The following is a 12,328-nucleotide window of genomic DNA, read 5'->3' as shown; positions in this document are numbered from 1 at the left end:
GACACAGGCAGTGGTCTCCAGTCCCCCGGGGGGAGACGGGGGGCCCCTCTGCAAGGAGGCAGGACATGCAGCTGTGGGGAGACAGAGGAGCTTCTCTGCAGGGAACGTGGGAGCCGTGGGAGGCTCAAGAGGGTTATCCAGCCTCGGGCACCCAAATTGCAGAAACTCGGCTGCTTTGCCAGTGAGAGAAGTGGGGGGCAGGAGTCACGAGGCGGCATGTTTCAGCTCCGGGGAGAAAGTCTGAGTTTGAGGGTGTGAGCCCCCTGTTCTGAGGTATATTGGCAGGGGCTGGCCAGGGAGACTGCGGCCAGGGGCTCTGCCCTCACTCAGGGTCTGGAGGGACTTCAGAGCACCGTTCATCTCTTCTGCCTGCCAGGGGATGACACGGGAGGTCCCAAGAGGGTAGTACTTTGGTGGCCACACAGCACACTGGCAGGACTCCAGTCCGCGCGGACTCTCTTCCCCATGCCGTCCCCTTCCTCCTGCAGAGGCTCAAGCACCTGCTGACCCCGAGGGAACCCAACCGCTGGGCCGTGGAGAGCGAGGGGGCCATGCCCTACAGCTCCCGCATGTCCGTCAGCAGCTCTCTCAGGAAACCGACCCACATCATAGCGGAGACCATGATGTGAGCGCTCTCCGCCGACGGCTGCGCTCCTGCTGTTTACTAACATTAGATTCTCATAGGACCAGGTTTACAGAGCTTTATATTTGCACTAGGATTTTTTTTTTAATTGTCACAGAAAATGTTTGTGTATGTGTGTGTATGTATGTGTGTGTGTGTGTGTTTGAGTGCGTGCGTGCGATGTCGCGTGTATGTGTATTTTGTTTTGATTCCGGGATATTTTATACAAAAAGAAAACCCACGGGCAACTGTCCGGGGCAAGGCAGAGCTTTCATACGGAATTAGATGTATTTTATGGGAACTTGGTAAATTTTTCTTCGTATTTTTTTTAAACCTACAACTGTGTATACACTTAGAGAGTGTCATACACTTTACCACTTGAATCAATCTTGCCAGCAATAGATCTCATTTTCAAAAGCAGTTCTTCGGTGCTTGTGTCACTGGCAGAAAGTTCTGCCCTCAGAGCCGCAGGGTGGCATTTTCCTGGGACAGCAGAGCCATTTTAAAAGTGCAGTACCTTACAAACCTGGTTCAAGGGGAGCAAACAGCCGGGGGAGGGCCCCACTAGCTGGCCGGACCGCGAGGGGCTGGAGGAAGGAGGCTGTCAGGAGGTGTGTTACATTTGTCTTGGCCGAGGAGAGAGAGGCGAGAATAATGCAGCAGCCGCCAGGCAAAGGGACTGGCCCAAAGCCCGCAGACGAGGCCTTACCACGGACGTCCGAGTCCAAGGCCAGGGGACAGCGTTGCATTGGGGCAGAGGCCCTTTCATTCTGAGAAGGAGGGTGGACAGATGGTCAGACCCATTCATTGTGACGGAGCGGCGTCTGCTGGGCGGCCCAGGTGGAGAGCGGAGGCTGGCCTGGCGCGAGCAAGGGTCTCAGGCCCCAGATCTCACACAGGTGGATCTGTTGCATTTGAACAGGGTCCTGTCAGCTTCTGGTCAGCCCCAGCTGCCACCTCTCGAAGCTGACGTAGGAAGCGTGATGTATTTGGTGAGGGACAGGGGATGGGTGAGCACGTGGACCAAAGGATGTGGGCTAGCGCTCGGAGCCCAGCGTTGGGGAGGGCTTTACTTTCCTCATGTCCCCACCCTCAGCTCTGTCCTCGTCTCCCAGGGGCCGAGAAACTCCTGAGCTCTGGTTGAGGAGCCCAGCCCAGGGCCACCCTCGCTCCTGGGAGGGAGAGCCCAGGATGACCTCTGATGCTCCCAGACGCTCCTCCCAGTCCCGGCACAGTAACCTCGGAGATGAGGGAGCACTTCCTCCGCCAGAGCTGGGGTCCGGGGTGCCCTGTGTGGGGAGCGAGGGCAGGAGGGGAGTCAGGATCGTTCAGGGGCAGGCACCCCAGAGCGGGCTTGCCTGAGAGCCTTATGTCGAGCAGCGCAGCTCTCTGAACCAGGAGAGGGGGTACTCCACCTTTAAAATCCCGGGGACGGGCACGCCTCCGCCCCAGCCCACATCTGGACCTAAACTGTGCCATTCAAGCAGGAACTTCCAAGTTCAGGGCCCAAAGTGAACAGAAACATTGTCACGCACAACAGCAGTGACTCCCTCTGGGGTGCGGAGAGCGCGGCCCGGCTCTGTGTTCAGAGCAGGGGCTCCCTGAGCCCGGAAGCCCCTCCCCAAAGCCGGGCCAGGCGGGGCGGGGAGGACCCTCCCGTGTCCCGCACCCCCCCGGGGGGGGGCAGAGGCAATGCTGAACCTCTTGTCGTGGGTGAGCAGTCACCGTCCGCTGTCTCCCAAGCACATACTCTGCCAAACAACACCCAGTCCTATTCCAAACAGCTAGCAAATGTGTGCTCCTGTTTGACTGTGTACTTATGGTCACCACTGTGTCTGACTTGATTCGATTGTTTTTGTTTTTCCTAATTTTACTGAGTAGCAATGTGACCTGTTTGCCTTTGTCTTATGGAACTTTACTAAACCACCCACTGTCGGTAACTGGGGACAGGTGACGTGCGGGGGCGAGAGGGGCTGGGACCCCGGGGTGAAAGGCCAAGCGATTGGGGTTGGTGGGCAAATTGCAACATTCTGGAAATGGCCCGAGAAAGGCCTCTTCTTACAAGATTCCCAGACCAAATTCTAGACCAAAGACACATGCAGACCAAGTCCCCAGGCCCCGCCTGGGAGGACGGTCAACCGCGTTCCCCAAGCCCGATCCTCGCCAGCCTCCCGGGGCGCCTGTCTCCAGCTGCAACCCTCCCGTCCGATCCCCGAGCTTGCGTGTGTCCGCAGATCTCGGCTCTGTGTGTGTGTACGGTGATGCGTGACTTTTTGTCTCCACATAAAGGAAGTTTGTCATGGGAGCTCACCACCCTGGTCCGCCTGACCCTGGGCAGTCCTCCGCCCACTCTGCCTGGGATGGGTTGGAAATTCTGATGCCCACAGCCATATCTGGAAGGAACGCAAGGGAGATGTTTAAAGGATGTTTGTAGGACGCAGCAGTTGGCCAGGGCCCCAGGATTAATCCCACCCGGAGGATGTTCCGTCAAGCTGGGCCTGGCCCATGTTAGCCCTGCGGTGGAGCCGCACGATCTGGGATGGAGAGGTTTCCAGGGCCCCCAGTCAGTGCCCTCAATGTCCAATGGGCCTGTTCTCCCTGAAGACCAAAGACGAGCCTTTATGGAAAAGGACATGCTCCGTCCCCAGCCTTCAGGGATGAGGTGAGCAGCAGCCCCTCCCTCTGGCCGTCCTCCGGAGCCAACTGGCCCCCAGGCTGTGGCTCAGTGGGACCGGCAGGGCCATTTCCCCTGCCCCCCACCCAGCAGCTCTCCAGGAGCCAGGCATTGAGACCTCTGTTGCTGCCCAAGGCAGCCAGCTGGTGTTCAGGGGGCCGAGCCCCTCAGGCAGGAAGTGGCCTCCCTCTCTGGACCTCTGGTCCCTCCTTCTTACCCCATATCCCCCGCAGACGGCAGTGAAGCACACGGGGAGAGGGAGCCCCCCTCAGCCTAGCCCCCAGGGTATCAGGACCCAGCCAGCATCTCCCAGTGCCGCCCCTCCGGATGGGGCAGTGCCCTGGGCAGCCGGTGCCGAGGCAGACACACCTCTCTGCCCCCCACGCCTCAGACACAGGCCACGAGAAAGCTTGTCGAGGTGGCCAGAGGTCCCATCCGGCCCTCAGACCCAAGGTCAGGTGGCCCCGGGCTGGGCTGTCCACGTGGGTGCTGCCAGTATTGCAGCGCAGGGATCCAGTGAGCACAAAGCCACACAGCCCGGACGTCAAAACGTGGAGACGCCAGGGGCACTTCTCCCCGCTGCCCCCCCAGTGCCTGGCGCTCCGATGCAGCCGGTTTCACTAGGAAGCTGTATTCCGTTGTCTTCTGGGTGTCACTACAGACATGTTCTGCCATGTTCCCTGAGGGACTGGAGCATCTTGTTATATATTTGGCTTCAAACTGAGACGTTGGCTCCTTTTTTTTTTCTTTTACCCAATTAATTTCCGAACCCCTAGCAACTGTGACTGTATTTAGCACAAGAGAAAGCTGAGAACGTGGGTCTTGCCTCCTTCCAGAAATATGTCTGGCTCATCAGGACATTTTTTTAAAACTGCAGAATATTTTTAAGATATTTTAAACTTTTGTAAAAATAAGAAATCAACCAACAAGAGACTCTTCTGTGGAGGAGCATTTGTATTTGTGTAAGATCCTTGGTGTGTAATTCAGTCTTGCAGGATACAAGCTTTTGTGTATAAATGTTTTCTGATCTGAATCCCTGCATTTTGCAGGGTTTTTCTTTTCCTCTTTGGCTTTTTAGATAATATGTATATCGATATTTTAAATTCATCTTTGCTTTTTTTTTAGAGGAGTTTGTAATCACCTTATAACATGAAAATAAACGTTTCCTTTTTAAGATCCAAAACGCGTGGGTTCGGATCTGATGCAGCTGTTTCTCTTTAGGTCTGGCCAGCACTTTGCAGTTTACAAAGGGCTTTCAGTCCTGCCCCAGGACACTCCTCCAAAGGGGGCGCTACCCCCGAGGTTGGAGACGTGGGATCACGGAGGGGGCTGGTTTGCCTTGGGGCGCGCAGGTCCCTGGAAGATTCCGGAGTCACACCCAGGTGCACAGACTCCCTGGCTGGCTCTGCGGCTTCTGCCCTTGCGCCCCGCTGCCTCTGGGCGAGCTCAGCTCAGGCACCTGAGCCGAGGCCTCCCCGGGAGTAAAGCGCCGCCCTTCGGGGCGGGGACGTTGGAGGCGGAGCTCCGCGCGCACCAGGTGCCGCCACTTGCTCCCGCCCAAACCCGGGAGGACGGAGGCCGCTGGGAGGCGGGGAGTGACCGGCCCTGGAGAGATGATGCCACGGACACCGAGACCTCAGAGAGGAGGCCAGTTAGGACCCACAGGTCAGTGGTTGCTTAGACGAGGCTGGCCTGGGGCGTCAGGAGCCCAGCCCGCTGTTACAGATGGGGAACCGGGGGCCAGGAGAGGGGCCTGGCCTCCCTGGGGCCGCAGAGCGGGTCCACGCTTGGGCAGGCTCCCTCTCCACTGACCCACCTTCGTGAGTGGGCGAGGTCGGGGGCTCGTGGGGTCCTTTCTCCAACCTCCTGGACCAAAAAATTCCTTCCCAGTAACTCATACGTAGGCAATGATCTGGGAACTCCGCCCCCGACTCTGTCCACCTCCCTCCCTCCCTCCCTCCCTGAGTGTCCTGACCACCTGGCGGTGTTCATGTCCTGGTTCCATCTCTCTCTGCTGTGTAGTTTCCTTAACCTCCCTGCCCCCTTCCCTGCTCTCTGATGTCAGGACAACAGCCGTCTCCCAACGCTGCTGGGAGGCTCTAGGGAATGTTCCTGGCAAGCACTCAGGACAGTGCAGCCAGGCCATGGGACCCCTGCGGCCTCTCCCTCTTGCCGAGCCCGCCCACACCTCTCTCCGCAGTCCGTCCCTACCCAGTAGCAGGGAGAGCAGCAGTGCCCTGTGCACAACTGGCCCCGCCCCTGCCTGCACCCTCCCAAGACAGGGTGCCCACTCCATCCTGCACAGCTGCTGGGAAGGGACTCTTCCTCTGCCCACACGGAGCTGCGGTCCCCGCCGGTGAGGCCAGCACTGCCCTCTGCGCTGATCCTGCCCTGCAGGCCCTGCAGAGACCCAGGGGCGTCGCTGGGCCCCCACCCAGACTAAAGGGACTCCGTACAGCGGGCCCCACTCACCTGCCTCAGTGGCGTCCCCTGCACACAGAATAGAACCCGGTCCCCACCCAAGTCCTCACCACTGGGCCCTGCGCCCTCCAACCCCACGCCCCTTCTAGGCCTCCTTTCTCTTCTCAAGGCCCCCAAGCTCCTTCCACCTCAGGGCCTTTGCACGTGCTGTGCCTGCTGCCTGGGACACTTCCTTCAGGTCTCCACAGGCTCCTCACGTCCTTCACGTCTCGGCACAAACGTCACCTTCCCAACCCCTGACCTAAAGGCCCTCATCACTCTGCCCCATGACTCTCCCGTCCTCTCCGCTGCACTCTACCTCCTGGAGTGACTCCTTAGGATTCCCTCGAGGGTTCAGTCTTCCACAGGGATGCAAGCCCCTGCAGACAGGACCTCATCTGTCTTGTTCATGCTGTTTTCCTGGGGGCACAGGGGTGCACAGTGCACCGCACTTTATGAATGGACGAATTGATGAATTAATCAAAAGCAGGCGAGCTGTGACATGATCCAAACAGAAGCTGACCCTTGCCAGCCTGTGACTGTGATGGACTTATTTAATTGAAGTGTAGTTGGTTTACAGTGTTGTGTTAGCTTCAGGTGTGCAGCAGAGTCTCAGTTACACATTCTTTTTCAGACTCTTTTCCATTACAGGTTATAACAAGGTATTGAATATAGTTCCCCGTGCTGCACAGGAGGACTTTGTTGTCTATTTTATACGTAGTAGTTTGTGTCTGCTAATCCCGAACTCCTAACTTATCCCTCCCTGCCTTTCCCCTCTGGTAACCATAAGTTTATGTTCTGTATCTGTGAGCCTGCTTGTTTTGTAAGTTCGTTCGTTTGCATCACATGTTAGATTCCATGTGCAAGTGAGAACATATGGTGTTTGTGTGACTTCTCTGTGCGACTGACTTCACTGCATATGGTCATCTCCAGCTCCATCCATGTTGCTGCAAATGGTGTTACTTCATTCCTTTTTATGGCTGAATAATATTCCATTGTCTAAGTATACCCCAGCTTCTTTATCCAGGCATCTGTCGATGGACATTTAGGTTGCCTCCATGTCTTGGCTACTGTACATAGTGCTGCTGTGAACACTGGGGTGCAGGTGTCTTCTGAGTTAGAGTTCCCTCCAGATATATGCCCAGGAGTGGGATTGCTGGATCCTATGGCAAGTCTAGTTTTAGTTTTCTGAGGAATCTCCATCCTGTTTTCCATAATGGCTGCACCAGACTACATTCCCACCAGCAGTGTGGGAGGGTCCCCTTTCCCCACGCCCTCTCCAGCATTTATTGTTTGTGGACTTTTGAACATTGGCCACTCTGACTGGTGTGAGACGATCCCTCATTGTAGTTTCATTTGCATTTCCCTGGTATTTAGTGGTGGTGAGCATCTTTTCGTGTGCCTGTTGGCCGTGTGTATGTCTTCTTCAGAGAAGTGTCTGTTTAGGTCTGCTGCTCAGCTTTGATCGAGGTGCTTGTCTTGATACTGGGCTGTTTATATGTTCTGGAAATTAAGCCCTTGTCAGTAACATGACCGGCAAACATCCTCCCCCAGTCCATAGGGGTTGTCTTTTCATTTCGCTAATGGTTTTCATTGCTGTGCCAAAGCTTATACATTTGATTAGGTCCCGTTTGTTCATTTTTGCTCTTATTTCTACTACTGAAATACTACTGTAATTTATGTCAGAATGCTTTGCCTGTCCTGTGTTGAAGTCTTCAAGCATTTTGAGTTCATTTCTGTGTCTGTGTGAGGGGGCGCTCTGCACGCGGCCGTCCGGCTTTCCCAGCACCACGTGCCCAAGAGCCTGTCTTTACTCCACTGTATGTTCTTGCCTCTTTTGTCAAAGCCTGACTGACCGTAAGTCCGCGGGTTTGTCTCTGTTCCGCCCCACTGACCGCGTGCCTGCTCCTGTGCCGGTGCCGCGCTGGCGTGGTTGCCGCAGCCCTGCAGTGGTGTCTGACGTCTGGGAGCGCTAGGCCTCCAGCCTCGCTCTTCCCCTCAGGGTGGCTTTGGCGATTCTGGGTCTTTTGCGGGTCCGTGTAACTTTAGTTATTTGCTCTCGTGTGGAAAGCACGCGTACTCTGATAGGGCTCACCGGCCTGTGGTATTTTTTAAAAAGCAGACGCTCTACTCCAGGTGCATTTAAATAATTTTATTCTTAAAAAGTCGTCCCCACAGCACCCCACCCCCAGTTCCCAAGTCACCGCAGCCCCTGGTGGTCAGATTTAGCCGCGGGCCCCACGCAGGCCCAGCTGGCCTTAACCTGCCGCCCCTGGGCGAGTTGTGCTTCCCGAGAGCCCTAAGAAAACCCTGTGTAGAAAAATACTTTACAAGGAATATGCTCGAATCTCAGCCAGAGAAAAATACAGCTTTTAGGGGGTGGCAGGAGCATGTCGCAGGGGCTGTACCCAAAATGCATAGGCAGGCAGGACACTCACTGGGGACAGGCGTCGGGAGATGTGAGTTCTGGGGTGAGCAAGCCCCAGGAGAAGCCAAAAGGACTATTGCATATGAGAAGGCCGGAGCAGGGCCACCCTCGGGCCTGGTTGCATACGTCTGGGGGAAGTGGCAGAGGCCTCGGCCCGGGGAGGGGGAGCGCGGGTCAGGGTCAAGACGCGTCTTCCCTCGCCTGCAGTCGCCAAGAGGCCCTGGGAGAGTGTCCCATCCAGCCCCGTCCCTTGACAGAGGCCCAGAGAGGCTGGCCACTGGCTGAGGGTCACACAGCTGAGGCTGCAGTGGCCATGTCTCTGCTGTTCCCCCCTCCGCAAGCTGAGGGCTCTTGGTTTTCGCTCGGTGCCCCTGGGACGGGGGCCCAAGCCGTTTCACCCTGGGGCAGACGTTGACATGGGAATCTGAGTTGGCAGAGGCACTGGGCGGCCCAGCCATAGCGCTCTCCGCTCTCTGGGGAGGGCATGGAGGGCCAAGGTGGGAGGAAGCTGGGGCCAGGGGGCAGGCCCTCAGGGAGAGCGTGGGCAGGGGAGATGGTTCCACCCTGAGAGGGAGGCCGGCCCCTGCCCGGAGACTGACTGTACACCTTGATTGTCCAGGGGGGTCAGACCGGACGGGTTCACACGGCAACCGCGCAGTGCCCTGGGGTGAAGAGGACAGACCTCATCTCCCCACCCAGTCCCTTGAGTGGAAGTGCATTTTTCAGGGCTCCCGGGGTCACAGGGGTAGAGGAGGAGGCAGGAGGGAGTGGGTGCCCACCTCTTTTCCTGAGACCCTGTTAAGAGCTGAGCGGGGGCAAAGCAAGTCCCCAGACCTGGCTGAATCCCGCCTGTCCACCCCATTCCAGCGCCCACAGCCCGGACCACCAGATGGAGGCACCCTGTCCTTCTCAAAACCCGAAAGGTTTCTGGGCTGCAGAAATGAGGGCTGCTGGTGCTTCCAGACTGCCAGTGGGAATAAACGCCCCTGAACGACCACTTCTGACACTGTCGCCCCTGGGCGTGAGAGAGAACAGACATTGCTCCAGCCTCTCTCCCTGCCTGTCTGTCTGCCCCCACGTCCCTGCTTCTCTCCTGCACCGATTCGGATAGTGGAGAGAGGTGGTACCATCTAGTATTAGTCCTGTTTCCACGGTTTTCCCATCTTCACTGTAACAGCAGGCGAATGGAAACCCCTGGGTCTTTTGTCCCAGAAGGACCCCCTCCCACCTGGAAGGCCTGGGCTGAGAGGCAGGTATCCATGTGGGTCAGTGACCACGCGTCCTACAAAAGAGGCAGGTGGGGCTGACAGCCCAAAACTGCCCCTGAGCTTGCCCCGTCAGCCCAGAGCCATGGTCTCCAATCACAGAGGCAGAAATGAAAGAACCCCTCCAAGGGCCACTCCTGGGACCCCAGACACCCCAGCATAGAGCCTCCAAGGTGGGGGCGCTGGCGAGCCCCGAACACAAGAATCCTGGAGAAGGGAAGGGCCTGGGCTCCTACCTGAGCAGCAGCCTTCCTGGAGGGAGGCTGTCCAGCTGAAGGAGCCTCCAGCCTCACCCTAAAGGCTCCCCCATGGGGATGTTGACCACCCCAGCCCGTGTGACAGATCGCTGGGATGCCGCGGCCCACGGCTGCACGGGCGTATCAGCTCCCACTTGCTCACCTCCCAAAACAGGGAGCTCACGCCTCCCTGACAGCTCATTCCAGCCCCATGGCTCTGCTGGGAGAAAGCGCTCCCTGCACTGAGCTGAGCTGGCCCCGCACCAGACACTCTTCCGAGGAGGCTGTGCCCCAGACCCTCCTCCTTCCCGCCCCAAGCAGCCTATGTGGACCCCTGCGGGCAGGGCCCCTCTGGGCATCTTGGAGCCAACATGGAGAAAGACCTAGATGTCACTCCAGCTGGACCTGGCAGCCCATTACCACAGAACTGGAGAACGAAGTCCTGTCTCCGGCTCAGCATCTGCCAGACGGACAGACGGACGAGTGGGTGGCCACCTCTCCAGCCCAGCTACAGGTCTGGGAGCCAGGATCTCCCCAGGTGGCCCCTTCGGTGTCCAGACCACGTGCTGACTTCAGAGCATCCGGGGGCCGCTGGGGCCTGGCGCTCGGGGGGCCCGGCTGCCCTGGGCCAGCGGGTTGCGGCTGATGACCAGCTCCAGGACGTCCCCCGCCTCAGCCAGGAGCGGCACCGTCAGGCAGCAGTCCAGGTCCCGCGTGCGCACGTGGTTGACCTGCAGGCACAGCCAAGGGAAAGGCGGCGGCAGCTCAGCCCTGGGGCTCCTGACATGCGGGTCCCGCTCAGCCCAGACCCCGGGGCCTCTGCAAGGCTTCCACACAGGCAGGCACCATCACATAATGCCTTCCCTCCTTCCGTGCGCCCTCCCCCCAACACCTGCCTCTCTCCATCCTCAAACGGAACCAGCAGACCACATGCCCAGCCTCCTGCCTCCGAGGCGGCAACTCTGCCTTGTTTCTATTAAACATGGACCTTCCATTTCAAGGAAGGGGTGCTGGGTTTTCAATCCTGATTGAGATGAAAAGTTTCCTTTTAAAATAAATTTAACTTGAAAAAAACTTCAATTCAGAGAAAACATGTATCAGTAAACTTAGCACAAATCGGGCAGAAATCACACCGAGGGAACCAAAGTAGCCGGGGCCTGGGACAGGCAGGGCCAGGGCCGCCCCGCAGCCTCCAGCTGCCCCAGCTTTCCCCGCTGCCCTGCGGGCGGTGAGGTCACGGGGCTTGGTTCTGGCCAACGGGCTGTGAAGGGGACGGGCAGGAGAAAGCCCTCGGTGACTTTCCAGTCCCCTTTCCTCTGCCGTGGAGGCTGAGGCAATTACAAGAGGGTGGAGCCCCCGCCAGCCCCGGTGGAGCAAGGCCCATGCCGGCCTGGGGTGTAAGCGGCACATGACGTGCCGGTGGATTCAGCCCCTGAGGCTTGGGGTTGTTATTGCAGCGTAACTTAGCCTAACCTGGCAACACCACTGTGCTGTCACTCCCTGCTCGCAGACGAGGAGACCGGCTCAGAGAGGGCAGGCGACCCGCCTAAAGCTGCTCCGCCAGCGCAGGAGTGGGGCTTTCTCCCCAGCCCAGTGTTACCTGGAGGACCCTGTCGAAGGGCCGGAGGCCCCCGCGCTGGGCGGGCCCGTCGGGGCGCACCGTGTGGACGTAGACGCCCTTCTCCAGGAGGCCGTCTGAGACGCTGAAACCGAAGTCACTCCGTACGGGGTCCTTGTGCAGCGTCACCTGGGAGCAGAGGGGGAAAAGGTCCCTGAAGCTCTGCCCTTTGGGCCCAGTCGCCCGAGTCCCTTGGTCTGGCACCCGAGGCCTCCGGCCCCGGCCCGCACCCGCCGGCCGGCCGACCTCCCCCACGGGCTGGGCGCCCTGCCCCGAGCCTCCGCCCTGGTGCGCCCCCCGCCCCCCGCAGACCCTCAGCCCGCAGCACTCAGTCTCACCAGAGGCCACGGGAAGCCAGCTCCTTTCTGTCCTTCTCCAGTCTTCCCCCTGCCACCCAGGAGGATGTCTCCAAGAGGCAGCCATGGGGTCTCCCCACCCTCTTAATTTCCCACCTCCCCATCCACCAAACTGCTGGCTTCAGGCTCAGCGACTTCCGAGGGCTACTGGACGAGACATCTTTTCTCCCCGATGTATTTTGTTTTCTTAGGTAGTAACCTATGGCAAAGATTCTGGCTTCTCGTTTAAGGTAGTGAGATATATACATATATATATATATGCACATACACATGTATTATAAGCCTTTATATTACACACACACACACACACACAATAATTAAAGTGGGGAAAAGTCTACTTGAAGTAGACTCAACCTAGCACAAAATCTGTGTCTTACGACGGTGGAGAACGAAGCCCGGAGGGGCGGGCGGCCCGCCTGGAGCCATGGCGAGCCCTCGCGGCAGCGCCCGCCCTGGCACCCACCTTGTGGGTCTCCAAGGGCGACGGCAGCAGCAGCTCCTGCGTGTCTCCTGGGGCAGCGCGTACCTGCCGGCTCCTCCTCCACGGCCGGTGGCCAGGCCTGCCCTCCGGGGCCACGCTCTGCACGGTGCCCGTCATGATGGACGCCTGGGGGGACACGGCCCTCCACTCAGATGCTTCTCGCTGTCTGGGGGCCGCCATCTACGGAC

General features: G+C 58.4%; 2 protein-coding genes across 7 annotated transcripts in view; one reads left to right on the top strand and one right to left on the bottom strand.

Moving 5' to 3' along the window:
* The window catches only part of SLC6A6 (solute carrier family 6 member 6), a 74,923-nt gene extending 74,204 nt beyond the window's left edge, over nucleotides 1-719 (top strand). For all 6 annotated transcript variants that reach the window (XM_072941928.1, XM_072941927.1, XM_072941925.1 and 3 more), the window contains one exon: nucleotides 489-719. In XM_072941928.1, the coding sequence (XP_072798029.1) occupies nucleotides 489-629 (141 nt within the window). In that variant the 3' untranslated portion in view covers nucleotides 630-719. The remainder of the gene's footprint in view (nucleotides 1-488) is intronic.
* Nucleotides 720-9,670: 8,951 nt separating this feature from the next.
* GRIP2 (glutamate receptor interacting protein 2) overlaps nucleotides 9,671-12,328 on the bottom strand; it is a 33,666-nt gene continuing 31,008 nt past the window's right edge. Inside the window, exons 22-24 of the mRNA XM_006206774.4 lie at nucleotides 12,123-12,266; nucleotides 11,286-11,432; nucleotides 9,671-10,416 (exon numbers count right to left, since the gene is read on the bottom strand). Of these exons, the coding sequence (XP_006206836.1) occupies nucleotides 10,258-10,416; nucleotides 11,286-11,432; nucleotides 12,123-12,266 (450 nt within the window). The 3' untranslated portion in view covers nucleotides 9,671-10,257. The remainder of the gene's footprint in view (nucleotides 10,417-11,285; nucleotides 11,433-12,122; nucleotides 12,267-12,328) is intronic.

The sequence above is a fragment of the Vicugna pacos genome, chromosome 17, assembly GCF_048564905.1.
Source record: "Vicugna pacos chromosome 17, VicPac4, whole genome shotgun sequence".
Classification (NCBI taxonomy): domain Eukaryota; kingdom Metazoa; phylum Chordata; class Mammalia; order Artiodactyla; family Camelidae; genus Vicugna; species Vicugna pacos.
This window is presented reverse-complemented; position numbering and strand designations above follow the sequence as displayed.